The sequence below is a fragment of the Palaemon carinicauda genome, chromosome 2 (genome assembly GCF_036898095.1).
Source record: "Palaemon carinicauda isolate YSFRI2023 chromosome 2, ASM3689809v2, whole genome shotgun sequence".
NCBI lineage: Eukaryota > Metazoa > Arthropoda > Malacostraca > Decapoda > Palaemonidae > Palaemon > Palaemon carinicauda.
In genome coordinates, this window is record NC_090726.1 from 187,940,658 (window position 1) to 187,958,778 (window position 18,121).

The 18,121-nt window shown below is 39.9% G+C and overlaps 2 protein-coding genes across 4 annotated transcripts in view; one reads left to right on the forward strand and one right to left on the reverse strand.

Annotated features, from left to right (window-relative positions):
* Positions 1-5,918, forward strand: part of LOC137614626 (uncharacterized) — a 42,432-nt gene extending 36,514 nt beyond the window's left edge. Inside the window, exon 9 of the mRNA XM_068344325.1 lies at positions 2,084-5,918. Within this exon, the coding sequence (XP_068200426.1) occupies positions 2,084-2,155 (72 nt within the window). The 3' untranslated portion in view covers positions 2,156-5,918. The remainder of the gene's footprint in view (positions 1-2,083) is intronic.
* LOC137628728 (uncharacterized) overlaps positions 1-18,121 on the reverse strand; it is a 597,116-nt gene that overhangs the window by 151,517 nt on the left and 427,478 nt on the right. The window lies entirely within an intron of this gene.

Here is an 18,121-nt window from a genome sequence, read left to right on the forward strand (position 1 = left end):
ATGAAGAACCTAATTGTAGCACATCCTCCTTGTGCATTAGATCTCTCTCCTCAGACGGCTTCCACTTCCATGGTAACACCTCTTCAGGATAACAATTTGAATGCAGTTCAAAAGGCTTTCAAGGACATCTCAATACCCAAAATCACCCCTCCTGTACAGTAGAGCAAGTCTTCCTTGGAGATTGATTTTCTTTTTTTTCTGTTAAAAAGAGGAAAGATTCTCAATAACCATCAAAGTCAGGCGAGTAAAAGTCACCCTTGGTCTCACAAGTGAACTTTACCCAACGACGGGATTTTGAATCTAAGGAATCGATGGCCTTTAAAAGCAACTTCGGGATCAAGCAGATAAAATTTCTTAAAAACCGTAAAAAGAATACGATGGTTTAACCATTTTTGCCTACCCCATATAAACCTAGTCCAAGTTAATCATATCAAGCAGAAGTTCCCTCATTAACCATACTTCCTCAAGATTTTGTACAGTATACTTGTACAGTCCTTTGGTGTACCATTCACAGACGAATACATTCGCCTTAAGCACGATGTTTTGAGTATCCAAGGGGTTAAATGCCTCATAAAATAGTTTAGAGCAAGTTTCTGGAGATCTGGAGATCTATTCTATTGCTGACTTATCTGTTGTAGTTATGTACTACATAATCTTTGTTATCTGCCTTAGATGAATCTGACAATAAGCAAGATCTCAAAGAACTGGTTTCATGAATGTAAATTTTGAATAATGCATTCGTCTGGTAGTTCCTCAGAACTATTCAATATGTTTTCTAGTGGTTCTGATATAGAAAAAACTGTTTTCTTACCTTAGCAAGTCATTTTTAGTTGCAAAAATGCAATCTCATCACTATTCCTCCCTAGGGGCCCTTCTTAATCAAGTGAACCTGATGCATATTTCAGAACAGGTAGCCTAACCAGCATTGGACAGCTTGACCTTTATGCCTGTCAAAACCTTAAAGAACGTTCCTAAATATTAACTTTCTCCTTCGATTTATGTTTATTCTACTTTTTATTCTTAATATTCTTCTTTATAGGATTTAGCCTTCAATAAGTAAGTAGACCTAGATTATCAATTCTTTCTTTTTATCAGCAAGGTGACAATAAGCATCTCCAAGAAAATCCTATGTGCCTAGTTTAAGAATGCTATATTCTTATTACTAAGAAGTCTGATCATTAGTGAACAGTGTATAGAAAGTTGGACAAGAAATTTCTGCCTTTACTGAAAAGGTTTATAAGTAAAATATAAGAGATGTAGTTACCTAATTTGTTTTAAAAAATTGGTTACCAGAGTGAGTACTAATTGAAGTACTGACAAGTAATATATTTTTTATCTTTATATCTAAAGCATATATAGGTAGTATAAGAAATCTTTTGAGCGTTGGGTTGTTTACTCTTGGGGGGGGGAGATATTTTACAATATGTTACAATAGATTATTTTCTCTCTCAATTTCATGGTGTCAAGTTTTGAGAGGTGTGAAGGTGATTTTTGTATATGCTTTTCTCCCCTTGACATCAAAAGTTTATATAACGATTTCCTGCACTGTTGTGTGAAGTTTCACACAAATGGTTTCTTTGACGACCTCATTCCTATAAACTATAATTCTCATTGCCCAGTGACATACATTTTAATGGTGGAATCCAGATTTCAGGTGGGGTTTGTTTTGAAATATGATTTGTAACGTATTTTCTTCCTATTATTATTCTTCTTTGCACCGTGCTCTAATTTTAGCTAGATCTCTATTAAGGGATTAAGGGATACAGTATATGTTTACTTTAGGTTCCATAAATTCAATACTTATTTTTACCTCTGGAGTAATCAAGAAGTTTGTTATGACTCTTTCCATATATAATGGGTTTTCTCAGATTTAGGCCGAAAATAAACCCTAGTATTAAAACCTATCATTTCTTTAAATTTCAGTTAATTGGTGACTAAAATGGGTTTTTTCTTTGAAATATTAATGATAATGTCTATAGTGAATTTGCTTTTCAAACATCATCTTTGTATTAGATTTTGAGGATCCATGCAGTATTCCAGCTGCAAGCACCAATAATACTATAACTGTATTTATCTTTTTCAGTTGAAGCAACAAATAGAGGATATGAACAGGATTCCAGGTGGTGAAGAAGAAGTGATGATTAAAAAGATATAAGACAACATGGGAAAATTTTTGAAGACACACATCACCTAGTGTCTATTTATGCAGTATTCTCTCATGTAAACGCACTAATAGCTTTGAGGGAGATGTGGATAAGGTAAAAGTACAGATAGAGGAGAGTAACCTAAGCTTACTCCAAAATTGTGGCCTAACAGTGTCTAGCCAACACAAATACATACTAATTTAATACTTATGCATAGAATCTACAAAAATAATTGACTTCTATCATTTAAGTACCATAAGTAGTCTACTATATATTGTATGAATGTGTGTATATGTATAATAAATGTTGTGCATAAGTAATAAGAATACTGTAACATGCAGGGTACATAAAAACCTGTATGTATTATAATACTGCACCAAAGCATAGCATAAGACTACTTTTGGTTTGCATTTATTATTTCCCTTTTTTATAGGATGCATTTCTTGCTGTCTACTTCATGCGCTTGTATACTACGCATGTTCCCCATGCGTACATACAATTTCTCTCTCTCATGGTAATGGTGCATTTACTTGAAGACCAGGTGGCTTGTTTTACTGATGAGGCATTAAACCTCAATAACTGCAAGTTCCCTATATCAGCACTAGTAGCTGTTGGAAGAGGTGAAAAGGGAACATACCTGTGGGGAGAGGAGGATTCTGAGCCTGATCTATTATCCCCAGCTTGGTGGCAGAAAACTGCTTAAATGAGGAAGACAGAAAACCCTGGTTGATGAAGGCTGGTCTGGTTGCTTTCAAGAGTTATTTTCTCTGCGAGTCCCTTCCTAATGTCTCAGGAAACTAGAAGAGGTTGATCAGGTGAGACCCTCGGGTCTCTGATGTCAGAGTTGGATAATGAGATTATTAAAGGTTGATCAGGCAGGAGACCCTTGGGTCTCTGATGTCAGAGATGAATAATGAAGCCAGAAAAGGCTGATCAGGTAGGAGCAAGGGTCCCTGATGTTACAGATGGATAAGAAGTGTGAAGGGTCTTTAATGGCTGAAATTCATGACTTATGGTGACACTGGCCAACAGGTAAACCACCATTCAGATAGGCAGAGCAAATGCCAGCTAAGGAGAACACTACCTCTTGGTCTTTGAAATCCCCTTTTGTGACTAGGCACCTTGCGGTCAACTGTATGCTAACAGTATGTTCTTGGGATCCATTCAAACTCAGAGATTATAACAAATTCCCAGAGAGAGCACTCTATTGCTTCTATTGTGTCAGGCTTAAGCATTTCTATTTCTACTTGCAAGGTGCTGGAATCAGCTTTATAATCACTTACACTGACAGAAGGTTGACTTGCCAGCAAATGTGAAATATTTGGTAGCATCTGTGACCGTTCATCAGCAATCTAGCTAAGATATCTGTTGTGAGAGTATTTTAAAAGGCAATTAACTGGATTGTCCCTTCTTGAGCCCATCTTGGCAGCTGATGTATCCTTCTGGCATTATAGGCAAAATTCTAACAGAACCCTCCACTCCAAATCTTTCTACTCTAAATTTGACCATCAGAAAGCCATCATGAGAGGAATCAGGCCATGCATTTGTGAAACCTCAAGGATGTTTGGAGGAATACAAGTTTTAAACATAATCAAAGAGGAAATTCAAGTCTTCTTCACAAAGTTAAAAGAACAAAGAAAATCTTGGACAGTGGAGAATGCATTCCATCCACTGGATTAAATTTAAGTTATCAATAACTAGGATTGAATAGTACTGGTTAAGGGAATAACATAGATAAGACGAAGTCATTCCAGCTAAATTATTTTCCTTCTTACAATAAGCAAATAAAAAACTACTCAGAACCCAGGAAGGTTGGAGGGCATATATCAAAGAATCCAACTACACAGTCACTGTATGACCAAGATATAGATGTAATCCTAATCACTTTACTTGCATGAAGTGTACTTTCATATCCGACAAGATGAATTGTATCTAACATGGACTAAATGGTCTATGCTTTGACAGTCACAATCTTTGCATGATGACGTGTTGAGGATCTTCTTCCTGATTCTTGAATGTATTTTAGCTTGAGTGGTCATAGGGATGGGCGTTACAGATGAAGGCACCCTTCAATGACTCGTATTATGAAGCAGAAAATCCACCAACCTTGGCTACCCAAGAAAGTGATCCATAAGCACATTCAGAGGGATAGATAGTTAAGGTGTAATAAACAGCACTTAAAAGTCAGAATAGTCAATAGAGCAGGATGCCAAATCTGAGGCAGCTGTAGCCAATACAGAGCATTAGATGCAAATGGTACATGAAACAGTCTTGAGTTGTTGCTTTTCAGGCCCCCAATCTATCACAGGTAAAGACAAATGGCTCCCACTATACAAAGTAGGTCTTCCTTGTAATGTAGGAGCAGTTAAAGTAGATCGAGTTCATACAGCAAGGTAAAGGTCACAGAATCAGTGTGGAAGTACTGTACCAAGTACAATAGCAAGATGCACAACAATAGGACTTTCAGCATAGAAAATCGCAGACTGCATATATAGTGAAAAGACAGACACTATCAAAGCAATTTACTAACAAAGATGGATTTGAATGAATATAAGCTGGACTACAGTAGCATTACAAAGCACTTCCTTTACTAGAATATCTGCAGAAGATATACCAGAAGCAATTTAAGCAGGTTGCACAGGCAATGGCAGAAAAGCAAGACCAAGGTAATCAGAAGGAACATGAGTGGTGCAGTCAGACAAATAAAGCAGTCACAGTAGATGCAGGGACCAGAAAAAAAGGTTTCAAAACCAGAAAAAATCTGAAAAGTCTACTTGAAATACGCACAAATAGCTGATTATAAAATTCACACACACAGGAAAAATAATTTTTATTTACAAGTTAAAATAATGATGATAAAACATAGTAGAAAAGGTTTCAATACCACTCACTAAAAAGTATATGATTGGAAATACCAAAAGAGGATCTAAGGCTGAATATTGTTAATACTTGAAAACTAACAATATTAGCCTACTAAGCAAAAATTGGAAAGATTTTAGTAGACTTTGTGTTGTGACTGTGGAAGACATTTGAGACAGCAAGTTTGGATGGTATTAAGCAAAATTAGATTATGCTTCTCTCAGTACCTGCTCTGTAAATCTTCTTAATATATTTTCCCCCATTAGGTTACAGGATTTCTCAGAAGGGACACTAAAATATCAATAACTTAAGATACCCAAAATAGTTACTTCCAAATCACACTACTTATATCCCAGAAGTATGAGCTTTTCAACTTTAAATTAAATTAAAATTAACTTTTTTTCGAGTTCATTTTTAAGATTATTTAATCACAGTAATTTCTAGTATTGCAGTTCAGTATGGATTAACGAGCAATGAAAGTACAGCATCGCACTTTTCCTTTTATAAAATATTTAAATGACATTAAAAAAATATATAATTTTGAGCATTACTGATAAAGAATATTTGGACTTTTCAGAAAAATAGAGTGCATTTTCTATTTTAAGCTTTAAAAATGGAAAAAGTAAAATACTGTACTGTAATATCTACATTTCAGGAGTGATATAACCTTACAGAACAATTAGGATTTCTATATCTCCTTTCACCTTTTCCATAATTTTACTTTACTATCTACACGCGTGTACATGAATGATAAGGCTTGCATAATATAGGACTCCAGGGTTTTTAAATTCTAATGTATAACACACTGGTAAGCAAATGTGGTAAAAGATGTGTGAATGCTATTTTGAAAATAAAGTTCTATCTTTTCATATATTTTATTATATTTTATTGCTTAAATAAAGTATTTATTGTAAATATTTGTTTGCACTCCATAAACCTTAAAATTCTCACATGGTGTACAGCGTTCAAGAACTGCAGAATGATAAATGCGAAAACTGCTGTAGAAAGTTGTCAAACCTCAACATTTGCAGTGTTAGGTAACCGCAACATTGAAAAATCCCACTCTGCTTCCCCCTGAAAATGACACTTCCAGATCTCCTACTTTGTTATAGACTTTAACTAAAGAAGATTTGTGCATCCTAGCCTTTAGAGAAAAGACAATAGTAATAGCTTTCATGGTTATATAACATCAAATACATTAGAGAAAGCAGAAATGTAGGACAGAAAATGAATATGAGTAAAACTAAGATAATGTTCGATGAAAATGTAGACACAACAAATAAGGGCTATGAAAACAAACTTCCAGAGATTGTTGGTGAATATACTGTACGTACTTTGGGCAGACAATGTTTCCCCAAAACATAAGACCGAAATTCAAAGGAGGATAAGCATGGGATAGAGAGCTTTTGGTAAACAGAATGAGATTAAGAAAGGTAAAAAGGTAAAAGTATTCATAGTTATATAACATCAAATAAAGAACATGAAATATGTAAAAATGGCAAAAAGAAATAATTACACAAAGCCTTGAAAACTCATTTATATTGTCTCAACTTTCTCTTGCTATTTTGTGTTTTCTCTTGTTTATCTCAAAATTCTTTAACGTTAATTGTACTGTAGTGTGTTTGGATTTTATTCAACAACCAACAACTATAAGCTCTTTTTACATGATTTTTACGTATTCTTGGACAGGCTCTTAATAGTATTTGCAAGATAGAGAAAAATTATGAAAAGAGTAACAAAACAACAACAACAACAATAATAATAATAATAATAATAATAAAATAATGATAATAATTAAATAAAGAGATAAATCTTTCAAGCTGATATATTGAAAAATATAACTAGAACATTGTTAAAAAATATAACTAAAACATTGTTGAAAAATATAACTAGAACAAGTGCTGTTGGTAGATAAGGGTTATATTTCGTAAGGATCACCTCCTTATCACGCTGTAGACCAACAACATTCTTTATTCCTAGATCGTAGTAATAAGCACTGTTTAAATATACTGTATAGTATAACTTTCTTTAAATATGCAATTCATCAAATATTACGTCAGAATCCTTTCTGGGGTCTTGGACGGATCATTCCAATCATCACTATTTCTCACGGGTGAAAAATGTTTGGTATTAATCGTCTTTGGAATTTGATCAGATTTCTGGAACGAATTAACGACGGTACAACTATATAATATTACACACACACACACACACACACATATATATATATATATATATATATATATATATATATATATATATATATATCTATATATATATTTATATATATATATATATATATATATATACATACTGTATATTCCCTTTCTACTAGCTTTGTTTGTTGTGAGCAACCACACAACAGTCTCCCACCATCACCAATCAGCAGTGGTGAGCATGGTAATGAAAATGGCTATAACCCAGACATGACTACGATTGACTGATTGATTGATTTAAGGTTTTCTGGCATCCTGAAATTTAAGGTCATTTACGCTGATATCATTTATTTTATATAAAAATTAAAAGTATATTCAATTAAAACCATAAAAGTTTATTGTCGTTATAGAAGTCAAATAGTTTTCAGAAGACCTGCTTTTGAAATAAATCTAAAAATGCCGCTCGTATAGTAGGACACATCATGTCCAAGAATCTTGGCAAGGATGAACCTGCTTCCTCACCTCGAGCCTCAAACAGATATCTGTTTCTTAAGTTATTATAATTAGGGCATTCGGTCAACAAATGCCTCACTGTTAAAGGTACTAAACAGTCGTCGCAATACGGTTGGTGTTGGCCCTTCAGCAGAAACTCGTGTGTCAACCGAGCGTGACCAATACGGAGACGACAAAGAGTCGTCTCCCATTTTCGGGGCATCATGTTATACCTCCAAGGTGATATGACATTTGTTACTTCCCTCATTTTATTGCCATCTTGACTATCCCAGTGCTGTTGCCATTTATTCCAAACCAATTTCTTCATGCAAAGTAGGAAATCATTACAGGGAATGGGATACCTTCTTGGTAGCAACTCAGATGCCCCATTCTTCACCAGTAAATCTGCCTTCTCATTCCCAGACACACCTACATGTGCTGCAACCCAACAAAATCGAACTGTTATACCTCTCCGTTCAATAATAAAAAGCCATTCTAAAATCTTGAAAACTAGAGGGTTACTAGAATTAAAAACTTCTAAAGGTTTAAGAACACTCCTTGCATCACTAAAAATTGTAAAATTACCCTCCTTTTCCAAAGCGATTTTCTCATTAGCGGTTAGTATGCCATACAGTTCGGCAGTAAATATGGGGAAGCTGTTGGAGGAAGTGCACCTCTACAATTAAAATCATTACTATGTACTTAAAATCCAACGCCAGCATCAGATTTGGAGCCGTCAGTATATATATAAAAGTCGATCCACTATGTTCTGCAACATGTTCCATAAAATGAGACCTGGATTCTAAGTCAGTCATATTCTTCTTAACTCCAAAGAGTATTTACAAAAAGATACGTCAGGTAATTTCCATGGAGGCATTGATGATAACTTGAATGGAAGCACCCTAATTACCCGAAAGCCATAAGGTTGAGGAGATTTTGGGAGCAACTCAAAGTATGTTGAGTGCCTTACAAGGCTTGCAGTCTGAAAGGCTAAAGAATTAGAAGTCTTTGCAATCTAAACCAATACTGAATAATAGAACACATTCGGTAAAGGTCTAAAAGCAACTCCCCACCATCAACAAGGAGACTTGTGATAGGTGAGGTTCTAAATGTTTCTGTGGAAATTCTAATACCCGCATGATGTATAGAATCTAATATTTTTAACTGGCTTGGGGTGGCCGAGGAGTAAATTTCACATCCATAACTAATTTTGGAAAGAATCAAGGCCTTGTATAATTTTAAAATAGTATTGCGGTCTGCCCCCATGATATATGGGACAATACTTTTAAAAGATTCAGAGCCTCAAGACATTTAGCTTTTAATGCTTTAAGTGAGAAACCCATCTAAGCCTACAATCAAATATCACCCAAAAAAATTTAGCTTCACTTGCACATGGGATCCGTTGACCTTTGATGTATATATCAGGGTCTGGATGTACTCCCCGGATACGACAGAAATGGACAATTGTAGTTTTACTTGTCAAGTACTGAAATCAATTCATATCGGCCCACTGGATAATTTTGTCAATTGAGAGTTGTATTTTTCTCTCAAGAATTGCCATTCTAGCTCCAGCAAATGATATGGAGAGATCATCCACAAATAATGTTGCGAGAACCTCTCGGGGAATGACTGAGGATATTCCATTAACTGCTAGCACAAAAAGGGTTACACTCAGCACACTACCACGAGGAACTCCTTCTTCATGGCATTTACTCTCTGATAGAGTTTCCCCAACTCTCACTTCAAAAACTCTATGTGAAAGAAATGACTGAATAAATAGTGGTAGCTCTCCCCTTAATCTAAAATCATGAATTCTTTTAAGTATACCATATCTCCATGTGGTATCATATGCCTTTTCAAGGTCAAAATCTGTCACATGGTGCTGTTTGGAAGCAAAGACTTCACAAATAGAGGACTCAAGTCGTATCAACACATCAGTCGAGTGCATTTTTCTGAATCCACATTGAATGGGTGATAAAATACCCCTCTTTTCAAGGTACCATATCAGTCTTACATTGACCATCTTCTCCATGATTTTACATAAACAAGATGTCAATGCAATTGGCCTAAATTTGCTGCTAAAAACTTGTCCTTACCGGGTTTTAAAAAGGCTAAAATAATGGCTAGTTCCCAAACACTTGGGTAACTATGATTATGCCATAGTCTATTAATAATGCTTAAAATAAATAACTCTGGATTAAAAGGTACGGGTCTAATCATTACATATGAAATTCCACTGGATTCAGGGGCTGTATTGTTACACGTAGCAAGTGCAGAATCAAATTCTCTTTCAGTAAAAGGAGAATTGTATGACTTCCTTTCTTGTTGCGAAATTTAAAACCTTCTTTTCTTCAATGCTCCTATACTGGTGACCAGGAGCTGCTTCGCACTTGCAGGATACAATTGAAAAATGATCAGCCAGGGCATTGCTAACTTCGGTTGCTCCAGTCATATACTGATCATTTACCCTTACCACTGGTGGTGGGTTTGGGGTGAATTTTCCTGCTATCTTTTTCACTTTCCTCCACACAGATGATGTTGGTGTTCTACTGTTAATGGAGGAAACAAATGGCACCCAAGACTGGCGCCTAGCTTCTTTCATGGCACGATAGAACTGTGCTCTACATTTCTTGTATATGACTAAATTCTCCTCAATATGGCACCTGCGAAATCAGGTTAAAGACTTTCTTGTGGCTCTGTGCAGGGCAGTTAGTTCTGATGACCACCAGGGGACTGATCGTCGTTTGAATATCCCTGCTGTTTTGGGAATGGAATTGACTCCTGCTGTGTGAAGAGTTCCATTAAGTAAGTCTATGGCATCATCAACACTTTCAAACTGTTCTGAATTTCCTTCAATTTCACTTAGTACCCGAAATCTATCCCAGTCCGCCTTATCAAGATTCTATGGTGGCGATCTCTGTAAAGGTGGACCATTGTTGTGTTTATAATGATTGGTGCATGATCACTAGTATGCCAATCATCTAATGTTCTCCAATTAAAATCGAGAAGACTGTTAGAGCTTGAAACTGATAGGTCAATGCAGGACAAGGTACCTGTCTGAACATGAAAATTTGTGGGCTTTCTTGTATTAAGGAGTCCTACATCTTCCTTCTCCAAAATTGATGACATAACATTACCCCTTGCGTTTGCCAAAACATCACCCCATAAAGGATGTCTACTATTAAGATCTCCTAGTAAGAGAAAATGTTGTGGGAGTTGTTTAATCACCTCTACTATATTATCATATGAGATGTTATTATTTGGAGGCAAGTATAGAGAACAGATTGTGTATTTTCTCCCTATATCAATCTGTACAACCACTGCCTGCAGAGGGGTACAGACAGACAAAGATATTTGGGGAACATCTCGACGAACATACATAAGACTTCCGCCATGGCTTGCTCTCCTGTAGACATACAGTTATAGGGGAGTGCTCACGTATTTCGCCCTTAAACCCTGGCAATTCCATTGCAGAATGGAGGAAAAAACTATGGTTTATTTTTTGGAAGACACCTTGGATGAAGTTTTCCCATTAGCAGTATTTGATTTAACAATATTTTCCCGGTGTTATCTCTAGAGAGGATCTTGATATATTGGGTTTTGTGTTCGTCTTTTTCTTTGTGTCCTTTTAATCTAATTGTTGAGGAGGATGGCGGACCTCAACTTGAATTTCTGATTTATTCAATTTAACTTCCAGTTGATCAGAAACATCAGCAGACAAGACATCATATTTATTTGAAGTCGTGACTTTAATGTTTCTTATGGTAGGAGGCGAGAGAGATGGAGGTCTCTCTCTTTTTCGACTAAAAGGTTGTGAGCTGTATGGTTTTTGCACCTTCCCCACTACAGGCTCACAAGGTAAATTTGTTTGAAGTGGAACCTCCATCACATCAGGCAAGGACACGGCCTGAGAGAGGCTTGTACTATTATTTAAAATGGGAGTAGATGGCTTTTGAATACCTTTCAGATCTTTAGGTATCTGTTTTGATTTTTCTACAATTTCTGGATGTAGATTTTCAATGGGACTTTCAACCTCTTTAACTACTTTCATATGTTTCTTTATCTTAGAAGTGGGAATATAATTTTCGTCCGTGTGCTTTGGCAAATGTTTCTTCAGAACCATTGAAAAGGTTGCCCTAGTTTTATCTGTTTTTCAAGAGCTCTTTTACGAGCCTCTCTAAAAGTAACCCTTTCCATGGTCCTAATGGCCTTAACACAGCTTTTAGATGCAATTGGGTGTGCTTCCCACAATGTATGCAATTTGGATTTTCTATGCATACTCCATGACTATTTTTACCACAGTTGGCACAAACAGCTGGATTATTATTTAGTTTTCCCATGCATTTCTGGCTTAAATGACCATACATTTAGCAAAGATAACATCGCAATGGTGAAGAGATATTTGGTTTCACCTTCAAAGATAGCCAACCAAATTCAATAACATTTGGTAATCTGCATTTATCTGAGACACTTCTCTTCAATTGGCCGAGTGACTGACTGTATTCAGTACCAAAGGTAATCAGCTTCCAAGAACATTTGGCAATTCCTTCTCCATTCTCGTCCTTCCGGGTCGCAAGACCTACAAAAAGAGTATTCTGTAGGATGTAGATCTTGGGCTCAAGCCAGGACGAATCTACTTTATCCCCGTTGGAAAATAATCAGCGAAACTTCTAGAAGTGGAAAATATGTAAAATGTAAAATGTAAAATGTTACATTTTACATAAATTACCATAGATTCCTTTCGTATCCTATGATTTGACTCCTTCCTCCTTCCCTCCGTATGCCGGCGCTGTGATCTCTTATCCAACAATAAAATTTGGCATAGCTCCAACACCGATCAAAGAACCCAATCGCAAAGCGCCGATAGACACTAGGAATCAAAAGGAAGTCAAGGCTTCTCTCTCTCTCTCTCTCTCTCTCTCTCTCTCTCTCTCTCTCTCTCTCTCTCTCTCTCTCTCTCTCTCTCTGTCATTGTTATAGAAAACTTTTAAAGTCTCCCATTTCACGATGATGATATGCGGTTTCTGTAAAGGGAAATTGGCTTTATGTTGTGACTAATTTTTAGTTCCCGTCTTTTCCATTATTTACGGCCGCTAATAAATGTAAATCAAGCAAATAACGTAAGAGAAATTTCTGTTTTCACATACCAGGATAAAAAATGGTAGTGTATCACAGCAAATTATGATACATGACAGGGAAAATCATAATGAGACTTTGTCACTTTAGATATTATTTTAAAACAATGCATTGAAAAACAGTTATTCAGTTCTTGCGGGCATTTTTTACCTCCAGTGATTTTTATTCAAGCTTTATTAAGCCATATACAAATTAAAAATTCTTTATACTCACAAGTAAAAGGATGGTCAGGCACCAGCCACACATTGAGATACTATGACGTCCTTTGATTGGCCAGACAGTACTACATTGGATCCTACTCTCTGGTTACGGTTCATTTTCCCCATTGCCTACACATACACTGAATACTCTGGCGTATTCTTTACATATTCTCCTCTGTCCTCATACACCTGACAACAGTGAGATTACCAAACAATTCTTCTTCTCTAAGGGGGCTAACTACTGCACTATAATTGGTCAGTGGCCACTTTCCTCTTGGTAAGGGTAGAAGAGACTCTTAAAGTAGGGTAAGCAGCTCTTCTAAGAGGACACTCCAAAATCAAACCATTGTTCTCTAGTGTACCAACCGTATGTCACACAATTGTACATAATTCCTTTTGTATATATTATGCTTGTATCTGCGCTCTTCCCTTGCACTAAAAAGAACCTGAATGATCATGTCTCCGTTTTGCTCTGTAACATTGTCTGTCTCTCGAACAGGTCATGTCCTGTTGCCTTGAGGTTTTGTATATAAAGAAGCGTGTTCCTTAATAAACAACTCAGTCTATTGCATCCTGCCTTTGAGTTCACATCCTTACTCGGCGCTGTCACATTGGTGACCCCGGAAGTCGACTCGCTCCCACTGCCTTCCACCCCCACCTCCCTCGCCCCTCCATCGTTGGTACTATGACGGAGACGGACTCTCCTACAGCAGTTGGCGCCGCAACCGCCCCATTGAAACTTTCACCGTTCGCCAGTAGAGAAGCGTTTGCTTGGTTTCAACGCGCTGAAGTCCACTTTCGTATCAGGGGCGTGACTCGCTCAACCACCAAAGCGGATTATGTTCTCGCGGCGATACCCGAGGACACCTTCCCAGAAATATCCGACTGACTTTGTGAACAAGGAGACACCCCAATAGCGTATGACGCCCTCAAAACATACCTTCTCCAGCAGTACTCGCCGTCGCCAGCCGCCCGTATAGCAAAGCTTTTTTAGCTCTCGCAACAACCGTTGGGGGACCAAAGGGCTTCGCTTGCCCTCCGGGAAATGACCAGTATCGCTCGCCTTCAACCTGCCGCAGACGGCTCTCCTCGTGAAGTGAACCTACTCCGTGCCCTTTGGATACGCCGTTTACCTGAACCTGTACGCGCTGCCATACCCGATGTCGATAGTTTACCCATAAAGGACTTGATGACCAAAGCCGACGCCCTTATGGACAGCCACTTCAAGACCTCCATCAACGCCTCCACCCCTGACGACGAGGATGCCTATTCAACGTCGACCGAAGCTGACATGAATGCCGTAGGACATACACGCCTACCCCGTGACGTGCCGAAGCGGCGACAGAGCCGCCCACCACCCACCAATCGCTCGCGCCCCAACGAACAACTTCTACAGCCACTTACTACCTCCCATCCACCGCAGTTTTGCTACTACCACTTCAGATTCGGGGCAACCGCGAAGAAATGTGCCAAAGATTGTCAGTGGCCAAAAAACGTGTAAGTAGGCCATCGCTTGTGGCGGTGGCCTCCCATGCTTCTAATCTTTTCTTTTTACAGGATGCAGGAACGGGCGTGCGATTTTTGGTAGACACGGGTGCTTGTCGTTCTCTTTTGCCAAGGAAACTCTTCAAGGCACAACGTAGTCTGTCTACATCTGCCGACGTCCGCTTGGTAGCTGCCAACGGATCTGCGATACCCACCTACGGTTACGAGAACCTCACATTATCGTTCGGAAACCGGTAAATTCAATTGGAAGTTTCTCGTTGCTGACGTCACAATGCCAATCGTCGGTGCGGATTTCCTCTCTCATTTCCACCTTCTGGTCGATGTCGCCCACCGACGATTGGTCAACGCAGACTCGTACTTGTCGACACCTCTTCAACCCGCCCCTCTAACCTCGCTCTCCACATCAGCGCACCCACGGATGCCTACGCCCACCTCCTCACGTCGTACCCGGAAGTTTTCCGTCCAGAACTTCGCCAAACGCCCACGGTTCCTGCCAAGCACGGTATTTATCACCATATCAAGACGACGGGACCCCAAGTCTTCGCAAAATTCAGACGTCTGGCACCGGAACGATTGGCAGCCGCCAAACAGACGTTCGCCGAAATGGAGAAAATGGGCCTTTGCCAAAAGGCCTCCAGCCCATGGTCGTCGCCCTTACACATCGTTCTGAAGAAAGACGGCTCCCTTCGCCCGTGCGGGGATTACAGGCGCCTGAACATGCAAACAGAACCGGATCACTACCCCCTCCCAAACATTGCCGACGTGACCTCCTACCTGCACAAAGCGAAGGTTTTCTCTACGCTCGACCTCCTGAAGGGGTATTATCAGGTGCCTATGAACCCAGAAGACATCCCCAAGACCGCCATCACCACTCCGTTTGGTACATACACCTTCAATTACTCCTGTTTTGGACTTCCTGTTTCAACGTCTCATGGATGGCATCTTAGGGGACCTCCCTTTCTGTGTATGTTATGTGGACGACATACTTGTGTTCTCCTCCTCAAAAGAGGAACACCTCCGTCACCTGCGCATCGTGCTCGACCGCCTGCAACAAAACGGCCTTGTAGTCCGGTACGACAAGTGTACCTTTGGCGCCAACGAAGTATCGTTCTTAGGGCACCGTATCACTCCTGAAGGTGCCACCCCCTCCCTGAGAAAGTAGCAGCCGTTCAGAACTTCCCCGTGCCCTCGACCGTCAAAGCTCTGCAGGAATTCTTGGACATGATCAACTATTATCACCGTTTTCTGCCAGCCATTGCCGCCACTCTTGCTCCCCTCTACGCCTCCCTTAAGGGCAAGCCAAAGGACCTGAAGTGGGGTCCCCTTCAAGAGGCAGCCTTCTGCAATGCAAAGAAGGCCCTATCAACTGCTGCGGCTCTCACTTTCTGTCCAAGGCAGAATCGGGTTATTCTACCTTCGATCGAGAATTGCTGGCGGTGCGCTTGGCTGTCCGTCACTTTCGCCATTTCTTAGAAGGTACGCCCTTCGTCATTCGCACAGACCACATGCCTCTGGTGCACGCCTTCACTCGACAGTCTGACGCCTGGTCCGCCCGTCAACGCCGACATCTCTCCGCCGTGGCTGAATACAATTGCACCCTCCAATACGTCCCTGGGAAAATGAATCCCGTTGCCGATGCCCTGTCAAGAAACACGTTGGCTGCCGTTCAACTGGGATTGGATTACAACGCCCTGGCTGAAGCCCAACGACAGGATCCAGAGTATCAAGCTTGTAGGACATCCTGCACGTCCCTCCGTTGGGAAGACTTTCCCCTTGAAGACTCCAACACCACCCTCCTCTGTGACGTCAGTACTGGTAGACCGCGACCTTGGATTCCTGCTCCCATGTGCCGACAGGTGTTTGATTTCATTCACGGCCTTTCACATCCCTCGTGCCGTTCTACTGCACAGCTACTGAAAGCAAAGTTCATTTGGCACGGCATTTCTAAGGATGCTAAGGATTGGGTCCGCGCCTGTACTTCTTGCCAAACTTCCAAAGTACATCGACACACGGATTCAGGAGTGGGCACCTTTCCTCAACCTCAGCGTCGTTTCGCACACATTCACGTCGACGTTGTAGGCCCCCTACCCACATCACAAGGACATCGTTACCTGTTTACCGTCATCGACCGCTCCGCTCGTTGGCCTGAAGCCATTCCCATGGAAACTGCAACGTCCGCCTCATGTACATCTGCCTTACTCTCTGGATGGATTTCAAGATTCGGTATCCCTGAGCATATTACTTCTGACAGGGGAACCACTTTCACCTCTCAATTGTGGACGTCATTAGCGAATCTCCTGGGCATCACCCTACATCAGACAACGGCCTACAACCCCGCTGCCAATGGAATGGTTGAACGTTTTCATCGCACCCTCAAAGCAGCTTTGATGTCCCGCTGCAAGGATTGCAACTGGTTTACTCAGCTTCCCTGGGTCCTCCTTAGACTAAGGACCACTCCTAAAGACGCCCTCGACGTCTCGGCAGCTGAAATGGTGTATGGCGACCCGTTGGTCGTCCCTGCCGAATTTTTTCCTTCTACAACCTCCTCCGACGATCTCCAGCGCATACGTCACGTCGTGGGAAAATTTACTCCGTGCCGCCAGACTTACAAGCCCCCAGCGAAGCATCACATACCAACGGACTTGCACTCTGCAACGCACGTCTTCCTGCGCAACGACACCAGCAAGCCACCACTAACGCCCCCTTACACGGGCCCTTTCCTTGTGATCCGACGCAGTCCGAAAGCATTCCTCCTAAACATTCGGGGCAAAGAAGACTGGGTCTCCATTGATCGTCTAAAACCTGCTTATCTTCTGCCAGATGACCCGCCTACAGTTCGCCTCTCTAGATCAGGGCGCCCTATTTAACATGTACAGTATGTAATTTTTAGGGGGGCAGCCATGTACCAACCGTATGTCACACAATTGTACATAATTCCTTTTGTATATATTATGCTTGTATCTGCGCTCTTCCCTCGCACTAAAAAGAACCTGAATGATCATGCCTCCGTTTTGCTCTGTAACATTGTCTGTCTCTCGAACAGGTCATGTCCTGTTGCCTTGAGGTTTTGTATATAAAGAAGCGTGTTCCTTAATAAACAGCTCGGTCTATTGCATCCTGCCTTTGAGTTCACATCCTTACTCGGCGCTGTCACACTAGTCTTTGGTAGTGGGATAGCCTTTGTACCATGGTCTTCCACTGTCTTGGGTTAGAGTTCTCTTGCTTGAGGGTAAACTCGGGCTCACTATTCAATCTAATTTCTCTCCCTCTTGCTTTGTTAAATTTTTAAAGTTTACATAAGAAATACTTATTTTAATGTTATTGTTCTTGAAATATTGTATTTTTCCTTTTTTCCTTTCCTCACTGGGCTATTTTGGAGAGAAGAGAGTTGGTGAAAGAGAACGCCTTTGATTGAAGGCATTGGATTGGGCACACCTGGCAACCGACCCTTACATATAAGGCTAATGGTGAGAAAGACGACAATCTTGTATAAAGACACATATGTTTTATCTAGGTTAACATATCTTAATTTGAAATCACAACTTTCTAAATATTTTAAGAGCTCTCATATATTGCAATAAAAATGTAGTAATAATAAAAAAAGCAATAAGTGGAATCTAATGGCGTA